General features: G+C 34.9%; 1 protein-coding gene across 1 annotated transcript in view; it reads right to left on the bottom strand.

Moving 5' to 3' along the window:
* SCIN (scinderin) overlaps positions 1-19903 on the bottom strand; it is an 80708-nt gene that overhangs the window by 38621 nt on the left and 22184 nt on the right. The window contains exon 4 of the mRNA XM_049641557.1: positions 13312-13461. Within this exon, the coding sequence (XP_049497514.1) occupies positions 13312-13461 (150 nt within the window). The remainder of the gene's footprint in view (positions 1-13311; positions 13462-19903) is intronic.

The following is a 19903-nucleotide window of genomic DNA, read 5'->3' as shown; positions in this document are numbered from 1 at the left end:
TCTTTGATTGTGACCTTGCATATCACCACTTTGATTCTTTGCGCGATGATTTTTACCACTGAACTTCTTGCTACACATCTCCCTGCGACTTACATTTATTCACTTACTACTTGTTCATGTCTTAATCTAATGATGTCACTAAGTAGTCTAGGTCTTGATAGCATACCTTTGTCAAAGTCTTACATTTTAGATTTAAAATTATAACCAGTAGATCTAAATATCCCTCTTCAAGCAAAACCTAAAGAATAGTCTCCTGTGCATCAACAAATGAATAGTTAATAATGCTGAGAAAGAAAATAAGACCTAGTAATCCTTGGTTATAAAACTGATTCTCTGATCTTCCCATGTGGTTCAATCGTACCTCCCCATTTCATTTAGTCCTGTACATATGACCTTATTTTGGTGAGTCAGAATACATCAGTTACAGTTTATTTGTCAGTAAGGCTTATTTGTGGAGTGTCTATGATATATCAGCACCAAAGGAAAGGGCTGTGGCTATAACGGCTAATACGTTAGCTGTGGTCCCTTGTCGTCAGTGAGCTGACTTTCAGCACAGAGATGCTACATAGGTTTCACCTGGCTAACCCTCACTACAGACAGCAGCTGCAGGAGCAGTCTGCAGAGAAAGATTCTGAGGTTGCTTCCAAATTTAGTGAGAAGATTTAACATGATCCACCAGTCATTTCCTTCCTGGAAAGGCAGGAGAAGTGGCAGCACACATTCCACTTGTTTTTAACCCTAAATATATGAAAATAGCCTGTAAGGATTCTCAAATTCAGAAATGTTTAGGAAGTAAATGTAGTCCAGAGAGGATCACTTTCCTCCTCTCAAGGTTGGCTCTCTATCATAATGCCTCTGAGCTTCTCCCCTCGTAACTTATTGCTTATTTTCACCAAATTTGGAGATTATCAGAGGAAAAACTATCGGTTGGATGAAGGGTGGAATGGAGAAGAAGAAAGTGCATTTCTTCTCCAGTTTCTTCTTTTGGGGGAGACAAGGAGACAAAGAGCTACACAGGGCATCCCAGTATGACAGCATGAGCTCAATAAACCTCTAGGAGCACTGTTTTCACTGTTCCTTTTCACCACATACACATATGCACATATTGACACAAATTTATTTTGTTTTACCTCCTTCTATCCCCTTAGGAAGAGGTCAATAAATATGATTTACATATTATATTTGATCAGATTAAGTCATGTTTTACGGCAAGAGTGTTGTGAACGCTTCGAGCTCTCTAGCTCCATAATTCAGAAAATTTCCAGGCACTGAAATTTAACTGAGAAAACTCAAAATGGCTTTCATATACTCTGAGGTACCTGAAAAAATGTTTCCATGCTTTTTATATTACATTAAAAATATGTATTTTCTTTCCAAGAAAATGTCTACCCCAATTATCCTGTATGACCCTCCATAGTAAAGATGAAAGGTTTTATGCTGACAGTAAGAGATATGAAACAAATGTACTGAGTACAAACATTATGTTACCAAAGGTATTACTTATGATATGGAATACATAAAATAGGTATGACTGTCAAAAGTGTGCGGCAGGGACCCCTGGGTGTCTCACTGGGTTGAGAGACCACCTCTTGATTTCAGCTCAGGTCATGATCTCACGATTTGTGTGTTTGAGCCCCATGTTGAGTTCTGTGATGAAAGTTTGGAGCCTGCTTGGGATTTTCTGTCTCCCTCTTTCTCTGATCCTCTCCCTCTCTCTCTCTCTCTCTCAAACATAATAAACATTTTTTTTAAATGTTTGTGGCATAATTTTTGGAAGTTATGAAAGAACTTGGCAGCAGATGGGATTCCCATCTGTCCGTATGTTTAAGACCATTGCTCTGGGGGTGCCTGGGTGGCTCAGTCTGTTAAGCAACCAACTCTGGCTCAGATCATGATCTCGCGGTTTGTGAGTTAGAGCCCCGCATAGGGCTCTGTGCTGACAGCTCAGAGCCTGGAGCCTGCTTCGGGTTCTGTGTCTCCCCGTCTCCAACTTGTGCTCGCTCTCTCGCTCTCTCTCTTTCTCCCTCTCTCTCTCTAAAATAAACATTAATAAATTTTTTTTAATAAAAAGGAAAAAAAACATTGCTCTGCAGTGAAGACTGTCTGCATGTGAGTTGCAGCTCTCCCATTCCCATTCTCACTTGGACAAGTTAGGCAGCCTCTCTATGACTTACTTCCTTCACCTGTCAAGTAAGGGTATAGAGAGATGCCCTTGGTGCTCTGCCCATCTCACTTTGGTCGACTTTGGAGGTCATTTGTAGGTGATTTCTTAAAGGTCAAAGCCTTCTGCTCTCTGTCTCATGGGATTATCTGGCCATCGACCTGTACTGTATCCATACACAAGGCAGGATGGAGTTCTGGAGAGTTAACACCCAGAGTGACCCTCAACTAATGAAGAATGGGAATTACTACCTAAATCCTACAGCCTCCTCAGCCTCCTGTGGGCTGATTCTAAAGTGTGTTCCATACAATTTCTCATAGGGTCCCTGTGGGACTAAGCCCCAGTTCCCCGTAGCAGTAAACCACATACTCACAAAGTATTGCCTCACTTTACTCCTCCTTGGTGTTTCCAGGATCATCTTCAGATAACTACCTGCCCCCAAGTCCTTGTATAGAGTTGTTTTTTTGGAGGAACACAAACCAAGACAGTGGATAACAAATATATCCACTTTCTAGGGCCATTGTAAAAATTAAATGAGTTCATCCTTGTAACGCCCATAGAAGGATTGTAGGCTCTGGATGTTTGCCGTGATGGTGGCTGTTGTTACCTCCTCTGCAGCAAAAAAAATCCATCACAAATTTGTTTCTTAGATTATGGAATTTCTGTGTTAATATTAAGTAGTACTTGTATGATGTAAAGAAAAGTGCAACTTGAAAGATTAAGGAACACATAACAAAATTGAGTTTGTCCGTGAGCCACTTGCCCTTACCCCCACAGGACAACAAGATGAGAGAAATTATGCCATCACATAGCAATAAAACTCCATGATGGTGAATATCACAAAAACGGATATTTAATTGTAGTACATTTGCTGCTTAGTTTGAAATAGTGTTTAATTAATGTATTTGTCTTGTCCACATGCACTTTGTCAGACTTCATTAAAATCTATTTTCAGTTTTGGTTTGTTTTTTAGTTGCCGGAATTCATTGAAATCGGGCATTGATATTTTGTTTCTCCATTATGCATGGCACAGGACTTCATTTCCCAGTATATTTTGCATAGCTCTTGTTTGTTTGCATTAAGGTACTCATATATCTTAATATTTTTTAACAGTGTGTTGGTAACTCTTTCCCGATTAGTAAAATGTTATGAAATACCCAGAACTGAGGATTGCCTCTTGGTTTCCACTAAAAATATACCATATTTACGTGAACAAACCATGCTTTCCCGAAAAAGTCACTTTAAAATACTTTCTCGTATATAAATATATATATAATATAAATAATATATAAAAAATAAAAATAAACAAGAAGTATATTTTAAAAATATATATTATATAATAAATAATAAATAAAATATAAAATATAAATATATAAATGTATAATATATAAATAAATATAAATTATATATATGTATATATATAATGATTGGATATATATGTATATGTATATATCCACAATAATATAACTATAGAATTGTACTGGATATCCTTGCAAACACAACAGCATTTCTAATAGCAATTACTGGTTTTTCATTTGCCCAAGGACTGCCAATATAACACAGTTCCACCACAGTGTGATCCTTGGCTTTCGATAACAGGATTTAGAAACACAATTTAAATGGGTCTCCATTTTAGGGAGTTCTTTCCAATACGTGAATACATTTCCTCACGATATTAAACAAATGTTAACTACAAAATAAATACTGGGGAATTATGAATTGCTGAATCTTGGAGAGTCAACTTTTAATGTCTGGACTTAGCCCATTCTTAGCACAAGATATAAGAGGAAACTGATATAAAATTAATAATACTGTGGCACCTGGTTGGCTCAGTTGGTTAAGCATCTGACTTGATTTCAGCTCAGGTCATGATCTCACAGTTCATGAGTTTGAGCCCCATATCGAGCTCTGTGCTGGCAGTACATAGCCTGCTTAAGATTCTCTCTCTTTCTCTCTCTCTCTCTCTCTCTCTCTCTCTCTCTCTCTGCCCCTCCCTGCTTGCTCTCTCTCTCTTTCTCTCTCTTTCTCAAAATAAACAAAATAAACATTGGGGCGCCTGGGTGCTCACTCAGTTAAGCATAGGACTCTTGATTTCAACTCAAGTCATGATCTCATGGTTCATGAGTTTGAGCCCCACATGAGGCTTTGTGCTGGCACTGCAGAGCTTGCTTGAGATTCTCTCTCCCTCTCTTTTATGCCCCTCCCTGCTATTGCTCTCAAAATAAATAAATAAACTTCAAAAAAATTTAAAAAAGTAAAATAAACATTTAAAAAATTAATATTACTGTTAATAAATATTAATAAATAATTGAAAAACAAATTTATAAAATGAATGCCAAGGAATTATGAATCGCTGAATCTTAGAGATCTGGTTCTTTGATATCTGAGTTTGGTTCATTCTTAGCACAAGGAATAAGATGAAATTGACCTAAAACTGCTGAAAGAAAATAGTCTTACTGTTAGTTTTTTAAAATTATATACTATCACTAATATTATAACAAACACGAGGAATGATATAAAGAAAGAAAATGAAACCTGCCATTATAGTTCAATATTTATATTGGTTTATTGATGCAGATATAGACTTTGTAGGGGAAAGGATCTATCCTTCTATATATAGCCCATCTGTCCTAGAATCACACTATCTTATTTACAGGTCCTATCACACACTAGATCCCACTTCAGCTGCAAAATAAATGAAACGTCACCTCCTTCAAAAATGATTGCCAAACAGTATTAATTTGGGTTCATTATACAAAAGTGACACCTGATCAATAAGGTCATAAGCCTTCATTTGACCTTTAGTGTGACAAAGTGGAAGATTATTTGGACTATTATATTGCAGCATATGGTTAACTACATTATTGATGTATTTCTTAATGACTCAGCTGCCCAGGTGTCCAGTGCGCTGTATTTCTTATCTTTGATCAGAATATTTCAACTTCCCACACTGGATAATCGAGTACCTAAATTAAATGAGTACCTGAATTCAATATTAGAAATCCAAATAAAAGACTCATTAAAATAAATAGCAACAATGAATGGTGCCTTGAACAGTGCCTGGCACATAGTGAACTATCAATAAATGGTAGATAAAAATAGCTATAGCAAAAAAAAAAAAATCTATAGCAACCGCAGTGTTCCTGAAAGCATTACAACCCTGCACTATGTGCTACCTGTCACTGTAATTCATATACATATGATTATATATGAATATATATGAATACATATGATTATATATGAATATATATGAATATATATTCATATTCATGTCAACCCCCAGAAAATAGTCTCTCCCACTCTCTATAGCAAAATTTATTGTCAAGCTGGCTAACATACAATGTATACACTGTGTTCTTGGTTTTGGGGGTAGATTCCCATGATTCATTGCTTACATATAACACCCAGTGGTCATCCCAACAAGTGCCCTCCTCAACGCCCATCACCCATTTTGGGATTTGAGTATGTACTGAGTATCATGGCTATAAAGCAAAATGGAAAAAATGATTTAATTATAATGCAACAGAGAGAAGAAAAGGAAAGATTCCCATTTTGGGGTACCTCTGATGCTTTCTCTCTACTCAGGACTAAACTAGAGAGGTTGGCAAATACTTTGGATCCTGGCAAGTTAAAAATCTTTGAATGGTTAAGGCCATAAACGGGCCTCCTCTTTCCACACGGCTCTCTTAATAATATTATTTCAGGCAATGAATACTGATGAACACCTATGTGCCAGACAACGTGCTACAAGAATGGGAAATTACAAAACATTTAAGACAATGTTCAATTTCCCAAGAATTTACAAGAAGACCCTGGAAAATAATGGAGGGATAAATAAGGAAGCTAAAGCTACTTGCACAGCACTCATGAAGTGTTGATCTGACGAAACTTTTGTCTCCTACTGTCTAAGTGTTTACTGTGTCCATTGACCAAATTATTATCTCATGCAGCTCAAATTTCCACCCTTACAAAGTACACAGTTGTGACTAACAATGAAATCAGTAAGAAGGCAACAGAAAATAGTTTACTGAGGGATGGGCGGGGGGTGCTATTACAAACCCAAAAAACAACCTTAAGTCTTACATTTAAGGAGCTCAAAATACCCATGTTTGTTCCCAGATGCTGAAAAGCAATGTGATTTTTATTTTTATATTACTTTTCTATAAATCTTTAGAACCTTTAAAAAATACTATATACTCATTGTTCCAAAATGGTCATGAGGGGATTTTCAAAACAGCTCCCTATTTCTTTCTTTCTTTTTTTAATGTTTATTTATTTATTTTGAGAAAGAGAGAGAAAGGGGTGGGGGGGAGAGGGAGACAAAGAATTCCAAGCAGGCTCCACACTGTCAGCACAAAGCCTGACGTGGGGCTCGATCTCATGAACCAGGAGATCCTGACCCGAGCCGAAATCAAGAGTCAGATGCTCAACCGACTGAGCCACCCAGGCACCCCTAGCTCCCTATTTCTATTTTTGGTATCATTTGATACTATTCTACAAAGATAAATGGGGACTGATCTATCTAACCAAAGGTCATCCCCAGAAAATAGTCTGTCCCACTCTCTATATAGCAACATTTTCAAAATGATCATGCTTAATTTAAACATACAATATTTTAGTTAAAAGATTGAATTGTGATCCCATGGAAATTCAATAAGCCGAACATTATGTTATGAAACAAACACTTCCACAGAGAAACTTTGACAGAATTATAAATTTCCAAATTTCCAAGTATTTCCAACTTTTTCTTTCTTAATCTTCTACTTTGCATGCTAAATAAAATATATGACTATTCCAATATCCAGGTTACTAGCTGTTCAAAATCACTCCAAGTTTTACTTTTCTGTAAATTTAGATTATATAAGAACTTAGGAAGCATTAATAATATGCAATGCCTTTTGATGTTAACTTTGGGGGAAGAATAACACAAATATATCGGGTGATTTTAAAAATAAAGCTCTACACTTGTATAGTTCGTTGGAGTTCATGGGGTATATTCACTTTTAATCTAGCGATGAGAAGAGGCAGTACCAGCACTGTGGGCCACAGCCAAGCAAAGTAGTCAAGGTCAGTGGACAGCAGTGTTGTGTGCTAGAGAGAGAGAGAAGTGGGTTTTTGTGGTAGCTGGACACTAAGTGGGGAGGTGAGCTGACCTGGAAGGAAGCACTCTACAGATAAGAGTATCCAACTACAGCTCCTGGAAACATGCATTTTTATCATAGGATGAAAAGTTTTAGATACCAGCTACTTGTTTCTTTTTTTTTTAATTTTTTTAATGTTTATTTATTTTTGAGAGAGAGAGGACAGAGTGAGAGCGAGAGCGGGGAAGGGGCAGGCAGAGATGGAGAATCTGAAGCAGATTCCAGGCTCTGAGCTGAGAGCACAGGGCCCAAGGTGGGGATTGAACCCATGAGCCATGAGACCATGACCTGAGCTGAAGTCAGAGTTTAACCAACTGAACCATCCAGGTGTCCCGATATACCAGTTACTTTTTAAAAAAAATTTTTTTTAATGTTTTATTTATTTTTGAGACAGAGAAAGACAGAGAATGAGCAGGGGAGGGGCAGAGAGAGAGAGGGAGACACAGAATCTGAAGCAGGCTCCAGGCTCTGAGCTGTCAGCACAGAAGCCAATGCGGGGCTCAAACTCACAAACCGCGAGATCATGACCTGAGCCGAAGTCGGATGCCAAACCGACTGAGCCACCCAGGCGCCCCTTCCAGTTACTTATTTTTAATGTGCTACATGCTTTCACCTGAAGTACACGCTGCCTAACACATGGGAAGGTATTGTAAGTCAATATAAACAAGCCCAAGACTCAGCTATTACAATATAAACAAGCCCAAGACTCAGCTATTACTTTCCAAAAGGTTAGTTGTTAACTATCCACCTGCAGATAGAAGACTAGTAGAATATATGAATTGTACTTATCTAAATTTCAACTGCTCTTTTATAAATGCAGTTGATTTTAAAACAATCAACAGTACGTCTTTTTCATATCTTCACCAACACTATTATCTAAAACATAGAAGAGTTTTTTTAAGAGATACTACTATACTTTAGAAAATAGAAAAACAAATGTAATGGGTTTCTGGTACCATGTGGTTCACAGTTAATTGTATTAATTATCCAAATACGAATGATCAAGGAGTTAGAGCTATAAAGGCAACACAGATCTAAAGGCAGTTTAGTGCCTTCCCTCAAGGAACTTAGCCTGGCAAATGGTAACACATAAGTTTTATTTGGCAAAATACTTGGGAAAAATAGAACTAAATTTGTATTCTTAGCTTAAACAGACATCTCTAAAGAGTAATTTAAGAAATACTTACACTATTTAACTCTAGATTTTACTCACAAGATACCCAGATGAGCACATCATACATATCCAACCAACTTGCCAAGAGAATGACTGAAAACGCTATTTTATTTTCAAGTTGACAACTATTGACTTAGAATAAGATGAACACAAGTCCTATATTGGGAGATTCTTCGGAGGTTAATTTAGCCTATATGCTATTATCATATAGCCTAAAATACAAGAATTTCATCATGAGAAGGCTTCCAATCATGGTGGTATGCTTTCTGGTATTTGTGGACCCTCACAATCTGCTCCCATTTTCTGACTCTGTCTTAGATCTAGTGTGTGCTCTTCTTCTCAGACAATAAAATAAGTAATTTCTGAGCTTCATTGGGAATGAACAGAGGGCTCAATAAATACTTATTAACTGACACATAACATTATATGCCAATTTTCTTTCTTGTCCAGAACCTGAAAAATGATTGCACTGACTTCCCAGGGAGCCTTAGTATTTTTATAAAAGCAAGAAATCTAACGGTTCGGCAATATAGTACTTGCTTACAATTTCCTTATAGCATGGTTACTGCCAGTATTCTTCAGCTAGCATTTACAATGATGATAGACTTAATAAGCTCATTAAATTATATTGAAAAGAAGTCTTTTGAGGTTAAGGCAAATTAGTTGATTTCTGTTGTTATTTCAAAAAATTTTGCCCCTTCTACATTCTATTTTTGATATCTACCAGATGGTGCTTTTTAAAACATGAGTCTGTAAAACTGATAAATTATCAACCTTGCAATTTTTCCTCAGGGCACTCTTTTAGCTTCCCTCCTAATGTTTAGAGGATGAATAGGACCAATGAAGAAAGTTTTGAACCTTAGGGTTAGTGGCATATTTAATTTTCATTCACATTCATTGATTGTTTCTTTTAAATAGGAAAAGAAGAAAGAGCAAGAAAAAAGCTTTCCATAATTTATGGGCAGTTTTTCCTGGTAAATACATTTACAGTGATGAAAAAATATGGGTGAGATGTGACTTTACCTACAGGCTTTAGTTTAGTTCCATGGACAGAATAACTTTCATATTTAGGCAGATGAGTTTTTAAAAGTGCTAAAGATACAAGAAAGAAGCTGAACATATACCCTCTTTCCCCAGACAGTCTTGTTAATACATGTTGTCTCTTAGTGCTGTCTAATGTGGGCCCCCCTTAATTACTCCCCCAAGTATTTTGGTTTGAAGGGTAAATTTATGATCATCATAGAATTAAATCATATCAAAATTATATGAATGGTATGGTATTAACAGATAGCAGAAATCTCTAAAAATAAAGATGAATTCTTTAAAAAACTCTCAAAGTTTTTTTCACTTTTTATTATGTTTAGCACTTTGATGTGTTTTCACTATTTATTGTGTTTAGCACTTTGATATTCCAAATACTCAGCATCCAATATAGAGTAATGATAACAGAATCATTTAAATAGCTTAGAAGTCTTTGATTTTAAGTCATTACTAATCATATACTTTCAAAGTTTCTGAAGACAAATAACTTTAAAAGAATATCATTAAAAATGAATCACTTAAAAGGACCATTTTAAAAGACATTTTGAAAGATTTTTAGATTTTTAGAATCCTTTTCTAGCAATATCAATAGTTGCATTAGACTCTCAGAAAAAGAAATGACATTCCATTGTCTTCTACAAGGAAACCTTTTGTGTGCGTGTGTGTGTGTGTGTGTGTGTGTGCATGCGTGTGCTACAAACCACTTTGGATAACTTCTGAATCCTATAACCCTCTTCTAAGAAAAAAACTTTTTAATCACATAAAATAGAATACAAAGTACTACAATGGAAACCTATTATATTGGGATACAACTATCAAAATGTATTTTCTAAATGTGGTAAAGTAATATATAAGAGTTTTAATTTACTCATTAAATAACAATATTGAACAGCAGGTCTAATAACTATCGTAATTACCAAGAAGTGACAAACAGCAATGATATTTTAAAGTTATCTGCAATAACATGACCTGACAAGTCACAGATGCTGCTTATACTGCTGTTTCATCAACTATATTCACACTTGTAGAAGGTTTTCATGAAAAGGTTAGTAGAAATAAGGTAATTTTCTCCTAACCTAATTAATGACCTCTTTGAATTTTATCATTGTGGGTACAATGTTAAGAAAACCTAGAAAGTCAAACTAGTTTATTATAGGTGCATGATTTATTCATCAAACAACTATTTACCCTTGTAACCAGGCTACAAAACAACATTTGTGAAAACAAAAAGCCCAACAAATTCTTTTAAAAAGAAAATTCATTGTGTAACTGAGACCTATGAAATATAATGCAGTATATACTGAATTAACTGAATAGAAAGCAAAGTAGATGTTTTCTAGAATATTTTAAAAACCAAAAAATGAAAATCCCCTTTAAAAAAGACATCACATTTTATATTAAGTATTATGTCCTTTATCTCTATCATTAATATTTTAAAATCAAAGTTATATTTTTACAATTTTTTTCTTCAGGTTTGCACTTCCTTTACAAATTTAACAGTGTAATGCTTACGCTTTTTTTCTCTCAAAACTCTGAAAGAAATCCAATAAGCAAGTGTATCAAATGTATATATGCATAGTTCAGGCCCTCAACCTCAGTGGTTTCTCTTCCTGGAAGAGAGTAGAAATGATTTGGTAATTAAACACAGAAACTGCCTAAGAGACAAGGTGGAATGACAGACACTGGACCCTAAAGGGACCAGAAGCCACCCTGTCCAACCCTTTACTTCACAAATGAGGAACCAGAGACAACAGAAGCTAAGGGACTTGGCTTGGGACCCAAGATGACAGTAGAAAAGCTCATCAGATAGTTAACACAGCCCCTCCTCCACTACTCCACCAGGGCAAATCTTGGACCTGGGTCCACACCTACCAAAGCATAGTTACTGAAACAAGAGGTTACAATCAAGTAGAAGTACATCCTACTTCTAAATTTTTGCTTCCAAATATGAAACTTGGAAGCCTTAAGTGGTGATTACATTTTACAACAGAGGCCTTTAAAGAATATTAAAAGTTTAAGAAGTTGTTTTGAATAGCTTCCAAAGTCTAATTTATTAGCCATGTTATTATGAATATTGAAAAGCCAGTTAACCTCTAATTTTACTTTGTTTTGTTGGATATCCTTTTTTCCCTGATTATAAAATGAAAACACACATCTATTACACTATTACAATAAACTTTGAAAATACAAAGACAAAAACAGAAAAAAAATAACAAGCAGCCGAGAGCCAAAGGCAAAATTAGTAATATTGCCAATATTTCAGCATATTTCTTTCCAGATATATATGTACATATGAATATATAGCTATATACCTACATATAAACTTATTTATTATTATTATATGTAAAATTTTATATCCTGCCTTTTCTCTTAGCATTTAACCATGAACATCTTCCCAGTGAATAAAAGTCACTTCTCAAAAATCACTAACATGAATATCTGTGTTTGGTGGTTATTAAAATAGTAAAGTTTAAAGATATTACAATAAAAGGGGTGCTTGGGTGGCTCAGTCGGTTGAGCATCCAACTTCGGCTCAGGTCACGATCTAGCGGTTGGTGAGTTCGAACCCCACATCAGCCTCTGTGCCGACACCTTGGAGCCTGGAGCCTGCTTCAGATTCTTTCACTCCCTCTCTCTCTGCCCCTTCCCTGCTCACATTCTGTCTGTCTGTCTGTCTGTCTCTCTCTCTCTCTCTCAAAGATAAATAAATATTTTTAAAAAAGACATTACAATAATAAAATTATGTCACATTTAATTTTTGATCGGTGGATTATGGAGGCTATTGCTACATCAAGTGACTCTCATGTATAAAAATGCTGTAAATCAAAATTGTTAAAAACGTGTACAAGATAGTCATTAGAAAAATTTAAGTGCAAATAGCTAAAATCATTGAGGAAAATGTGTAATATCCCAGGAAATGAGAAAAATGAGAACTCAAAGAGATATCACCTCTATATGCAGGAGGATTCAAGACAATATTATTATAACAGTAAATTTTGATGGGGTTCTGTAAAGTCAAGAGGGAACAAACATTGGTACAAACATTTTAGTGCTTGACATACCACAGGGGTTCAATAAATATTGTTTATTGAACAAATGGGAATCAATGTAGCAATATATATCAAGAAACATGAATATGATTATACCCTTTACCCATAATTGTAAGGGAAAATATAAAATATATACACTTTGGCACTCACTGCCGTTTTCTTTAAGGAGTAACATTGTTCACAACTAAACGTCTAAGACTGCTAAAATCGTTAAGTATATAATGTAGGTATAAAGAGCTATGGAGATAATTTTCAAATTAATTTAACCACTATACTATAATCATAAGTGTCTTGCCTATAATTCGTGGTTTAAAATGACTGAAGTATTTAAAATATTGGTATATTTAATCTTTTGGAATAAGATTTTATTTCATTCTTTTAGTATAATAATTAACTTTAAAATTGAAAAATATCTCTGCATTAAAAATATATATATTTTACTTCCAAAATATATTACTATAGCCAATCTCAGAACTGTTCCCTGTCTGTCCTGTGTGACAGACGATGAAGTCAGAGCCTCCTCTGGTGGTCATACCAAGGGTGAAAGAAAACAGTCATGACTTTCTGTTTTCTCTATACCATCACTTAGACAACCTTGATGTTTCCTCTTACCTAATCTTGGTCTAGACTTAGTTTTTGAGAATTAGCTTAAATTAACACACACACACACACACACACACACACACACACACACACACACACATGACTTAGAGTGGTAAACCTTTAAAAAACAAGTCACAACACCTTTGTGAGTACTGATGGTTCACTTCCGTCTTCCACCACAATTAGTTGTGATCTTCCTTTCCTTTCATTGTCCCGAATGCCAATGGCAACTTGGCTTGCCTTCAGACGCTCGTATTTGTTACATGAGGAACCACACCACTGGTAAATTTCCTAAAAGAAAGAGACAGATCCTTTGACCACAGAAATACATGGAGGACATTCAGCCCTGTTGTAATACTCACTGTGATTAATTAGGAAAAAAATAAAAAGATATAAAAAATGAAATTAAAGTTATCTATTGTTGAGGTATATACATGATTTTATACTTCATTCTGTATCCTGTTGCTTTGAGTTAGCATCATAACATAACCACTTTTTAAACATGGGACACATAAATATTTACTCACCATTCTTTTTATATATCCAGTAATTACAATTTATGAAAGAAGAGTTGTATATACTATTCAAATTTAAAATAAAAATTTACCATATTTCAGAAAGGTAGTCAAGAGTCTGTTGTAGTAATGTGTTCTTGATTTATAAAAATTGATCTAACACTTTTCTAAAGCAACCTAATGAATCTTACCAAGAGCCATAAAAATAATTAAAACCTTTGACCCAGTCATAACACTACCTGGAATTCATTTTAATAAATTATTCATAAAGATTAGGAAAAACCATGTGTACAAGGGTTTTCATTGCTATATAACTAGTAAGGCATTGGGAAGACATTAAATGCTCAGTAATAACAGTTATATATAATTATGATCCATAGAAAAAACAGATACTTAATATCAAAGTTGTATTTTAACACAGAAATTTATAAAAATAAAAATAGAATGACAGTTTTGATGTATTATACAGTAAGTAGATTATATTAGCTGCCATTTAGATTAAAACATTGTATGATTTTGACTCAGGTACAGTGTTTAGAAGGTATAGATACAAATGTAAAATAGCCAAATAAAATTTTCTCCATTAAATGTGGTTTAATGAAAGAAAGAAAAATATAATGGTACCTAGGTTTGGTGGGGGTGTGGGAATGGGCATTATCACTCTCTATTTGGGTTGTATAAACTGACACAATCATTTTATGAGGGAAGTTTGACATTGTATCAAAAAATTATACGTGTTTTTAGAATCAGGAAATTCCATTTCTAGTTATATTACAGAAATATTCGGACATGGTTTACAGCAAAACAAAACAAAAAAGCCACAAATGTCCATCAATAGGGAGATGGCTGTATAAATGTTGTTCTATGGATATTGCAGACTATTCCTCACTGGCTTAAAACTGAGGAAAATGTTTAAATACTGACATAGACAATTATTCAAGTTATACCATCCAAAATTAAATAAAGACACAGAATAATATAGTTCTATTTAAGTGGAAACAAAATCATAAGCTCTGTTTCTGGGTTTGCAGAAAAATACTTCTATTTTTTTTTATTTTTTTTTAATTTTTTTAATGTTTATTTATTTTTGAGACAGAGAGAGACAGGGTGCGAGTAGGGAAGGGGCAGAGAGAGAGGGAGACACGGAATCGGAAGCAGGCTCCAGGATCTGAGCTGTCAGCACAGAGCCTGACGCGCGGCTCGAACTCATGAACCGCGAGATCATGACCTGAGCCGAAGTCGGACACCCAACCGACTGAGCCACCCAGGCGCCCCAGAAAAATACTTTTAAAGATACACAGTTTTACCAGATGGATAGAGGCATGTATACACAGAAAGAAAGCCTTCAACTTTCACTGTATCTAAGTTAAAAGGTTTTTGTTTTGTTTTGTTTTCTTTTTTAAAGTCACTCACATTTATTAGGTGCCTATTATGAGCTAGAGGCTGGGGATAGAGAGAAGAATGAGAAAGCTAGCAAGGAGGGATTGATATGTAAACAACGAATACTAATATATTTGCACTACACTCGGTTTTCAAAAGGGTTCCACACAGGGTTCTTCTAGTTAGTCTTAGAGAGCTGGTTACCACAGTGGTTAGTGTGAAGGAGACAGATCCCGGTGGCAGCTTACCATCTATATGACCTTGGGTTTACAATTTTCAAAAGAGCACATCAATTAACAACAACATCAAAGAACGCCCAAGCAGTCAGAGAGATTGGCTCTTTTCTCTGATGATAAGACATTTCCAGCTCAGAGTCTTTTCTTTATTTAAAATTAGTTTACTGATTGGCTAAAATAGGCAAGCTGTCTTCTGGGCCCTAGGGGCCCAACTTTGAATCGCAAAGGCCTGGGACAGTCTCTCTGATCCCTCACCCAACCATGTTCCTGATGCACCTACTCCATATTCCTCTTCAAGAATAAAATACATGTTTTAGGAATTCAAGCCTTTATAAGAAGTAAAATAAAAAAGACTATGTCTTGCAACTCCTTTCACTCTAGAATCTGAACTAGTATACGTGGTCAAGGGGCATTTCTTTTCTGTTTTTAAAAGATTGGTACACTGCTATTGTTTCCTGTCTATTTTCTTTTCTACATCTAGGTATCTGAATATAGAGAATCACATTTGGAGTCAATTTGAATACTATGCCCAGGTCAGCAGTTAACAGAGTATAAACAAATGGTTGCCAACAATTAGTCAGTGCCTATCACTGAGCATTAAAATCAGGTGATGGGGTAGGAAAGGTGATTTTGAAAAATACACATACTTGAGCGATACCTTAGGGACTCTCAGGTGTGTTCTGGGCAGCCCTGTTTTTTGAACGCACCTTAGATGGTTCTAGCATTCAACAAGTGCTGAGAACCCCTCAGCCCTGCTGGTGCCCTAGCACATTGCACCTGGCAGGCTTTTACAAAGAATCTGTAACATCTAATTACTCAATGCAGCCAAGCAGGCTTCTCTGAGAAGTACATCTAGCCTCTTGGCTCAGATTTCTTTCCTATGCTATTCCATGAGACTTTGTAAATGATTCTTTTCTCAGTATGTTTGAGAAAACAAACTTCTAATATTTACATTACGGGGAAATATAGGGCATAGATCAGAAGATCAGATCTCTAGATTTCTCAGACTTATTAGCAACTTTCACTACTGACTTGTATTTATATAATTGTCCAACAGGTGTTTATTTTCTCCCTACCTTACTTCAAAGAGATGATATAAATCATGCTAAATTTCATTAGCTTCTGTAAAGCATTATGGAAGCTTGGCAAAATGTGTTTAGAAAAGAATTGTAGATAATAATTTAATATAATTATTATTTAATGTAGAATTTTACCACGTTCCATGAAACCCAATATATTTTCTATGATATTACCTTGGGCTGGGAGTTTCTATGTGTAGTATCAGTTCACAGATAAATTTAGTTATAGAAAATATTCCTCACCATTACTGATAGGCCTCAGTTTCCACTTTGAAAATAGCAAAAAGAACAAAGCTGGAGATATCACAATCCATGATTTCAAGATATACTACAAAGCTACAGTGATCAAAACAATATGGTACAAGTGCAAAAGCAGACACTTAGAATAGAGAACCCAGAAATACACCCATTCCTATATAGTCACTTAATCTATGACAAAGGATGCAAGTATTTGTAATGAGGAAAAAACAGTTTCTTCAATATATGGTGTTGGGAAAACTGGATGGCTACATGAAAATGAGTTAAACTAGAACACTTTCTTTCACCACACACAAAAATAAACCCAAAATACATTAAATACCTAAATGTAAGACCTGAAACCATAAATTCCTAAAGGAAATTATAGGCAGTAATCTCCTGGACATTAGCCCTAGCAACATTTTTCTGGATGTGTCTCCTCAGGCAAGAGAAATAAAAATGAAAATGAACAATTGAGACTACATCAAAGTAAAAAGCTTCTGTGCAGTGAAGGAAACTATCAACATAATGAAAAGGCAAACTACTGAATAGGAGAAAATATTTGCAAATGATATATCCAATAAGGAGTTAATATCCAAAATATATAAAGAACTCATACAACTCAACACCAAAAAAAAAAAAAAAAAAAAAAATCTGATTAAAAAAATGGGCAGAGCACCCGAATAGACATGTTTTCAAAGAACACATACAGACAGATGGCCAACAGACACAGGAAAACATGCTCAACATCACTCATCATCAGAGAAATCCAGACCAAAACCACAGTGAGATATCATCTTACCCCTGTCAGAATGGCTAGAATCAAAAAGACAAGAGATCACAAGTGTTGGTGAGGATGTGGCAAAAAGGGAACCCTTATGCACTGTGGATGGGGACGTAAATTGGTGCAACCACCGTGGAAAACAGTATGGATGTTCTCAAAAATTAAAAATAGAACTACCCTATGATCCACTAATTCCACTCTTGGAATAAAGAAAATGAAAACACTAACTTGAAAAAGTATACGCACTCCATGTTCACTGCAGCATTATTTATAATAGCCAAGCTGTGTAAGCAACCTATACATCCACCTGATACGTGAATGGATAAAGAAGACACACACATACACACACCTGATATTACTCAGGCATAATAAGAAAGAGTAGGATTATATCATTTGTGACAACATGGATAGACCTAAAGGGTAATATGGGAAGTAAAATAAGTCATACAGAGAAAGACAAATATCAAGATTTCACTTAAATGTGGAATCTAAAAAATAAAACAGACAAAAACCAGAAACAGAATCATAAATACAGAGAACAAACTAGTGGTTGCCAGAGGGGAGAAGGGTGGATGAAATAGGTTACTGGGATTAAGAGATACAAACTTCTAGTTATAAGATAAATGAGTCACAGGGATGAAAAGTACAGCATAAGAAATAGAATCAACAACATTGTAATAACATTATATGGTGACAGATGGTGACCACACATCGTGGTGAATGCTGTGTAATGTATGGAACTGTCAAATCCCTATGTTGTACACCTGAAACTAATACAACATTGTTTGGCAACTATACTTCAATAAAAAAAATTTTAAATAGTGAAATCTTATGTAGGAAATGCTCATAAAAATAACAAAACTTTTAAAAGTAGAATTTTCCTTTTAACTCAAGATGACCAAATCACTAAAGAAAGCGTGACAGAAAATTTCTAATTGGACATGAAAATGAATGCTTTGTGTTATGCTTACTCTTTTGTCATCTATTTTGTGCTGCTATTTCTATAAAAGCAACAGATTACCTTATTTACTAGACTTAATTTTCCATGGTTAATTCAGACATGAAATACAATGAAATATACACTGCGCTTATAAACTGCCAAAAGCCAGAATTGTTTAAAGAGTTATATTAATTAAAAAACCCTTTTCTTTCAAAGTTGCTTAAGTTTTTCTGCAAAATATATTTCATTTGATCATGGCAGCAATGCATTAAAACATGCTTTACATTTTAAACAGGAAAATCTATTTAAATTTGCTAAATGGAATCTTAGCAATCCATTAAATTTGAGCAATTTAAATTCTATCACGGGTGGATGATGTGTTTAGGACATCACATTTTAACAAAGCTCTACTGTACTGAAATAAATGTGTGCAGTACTATTAATAAGTTGTACTGACAACACTTACTTTATTCAGAGGTAGCTGGTTAAGACCACTTCACCACTCTGTGCACAAGGAAACTCTGTACTCAATTGGCCTTGCACTTGTAATTTAACTCACCCTATTTTTTGGAAAGAGTGAGCTTAAAAAAAAAAAAAAAAAAAAAAAAAAACAAACCCAAAAATGCTACACAGAGCTAAAAAATCCCTGAACTGATGTAATAGGTTGATATGTATTACTACAACAAAAAGTTTTCATTGTAATTTAAATTGTTTTATTTATAATACTTTAATGGGATTTATTTAAAAAGCCTGTTGTAAATCTGATTTAAGTAGACTCAACATTGAAAATTACAAAGCAAACATGGTTTCAGGGGTAACTATTTACCCTCTAGGATCCTAAGGAATTTAACAACTCAACACTAAATGTTGTACTTCTTTGGGGGAAGGGACATAAAACCCTTTGTCAATATGGAAGCATCCATTTGCTTCAGAATGAAATACGCTTAAATTCTGGCAAATATTTGCTGATGTACACATTGCTTCTGGACACCCTACAGTTGAAGTTTGTGAAATTACAATTAACTCTTAATATACAAACTATTAAAGGAAAACAAAATTACTCTGGATAACTGGAAAAGTACATAAGACAGTAAATATAAATCTGTTACAGGCAATTCATTTGGACCACCAATAATAAGAAATAAAAGCAACTGAGTGAAATTTATGGAAACAACCACACCAAGGACAAAGTAGACGTTTCCAAAATTTCCTTTAAACTACGTGGTCAGAGTTAACAAAACATAAAAGTGCAGTCAAACCTCATTTGAGGACAGGAAATAAGAGTAGAAATAAAACAATGCTCAGTGATGTCCTTGAAGGGAAACAAGATTTCAGAAGCTGAGTTTAAGGAGCACCCACAACTGCCCATGTGATGTTGACTCATAACATGCAAGGAATTCATCACAGACTCATTATTCTTTTGTCTTTTACTAAGTTTTTTATTCTAAATATATCTATAATTTTATAAAAGGAAAAGAGGGGCCAGACCTCTTCCTTTCCCTTGCCTCTACTGGCTTTATTTTTACTGTGTGTAGTTTTCCCTTAGATCTAGTTAACTAAAT

Source organism: Panthera uncia, chromosome A2 (assembly GCF_023721935.1).
Source record: "Panthera uncia isolate 11264 chromosome A2, Puncia_PCG_1.0, whole genome shotgun sequence".
Classification (NCBI taxonomy): domain Eukaryota; kingdom Metazoa; phylum Chordata; class Mammalia; order Carnivora; family Felidae; genus Panthera; species Panthera uncia.
The sequence above is the reverse complement of the archived record's forward strand: the minus strand, read 5'-3'. Positions and strand labels throughout refer to the sequence as shown.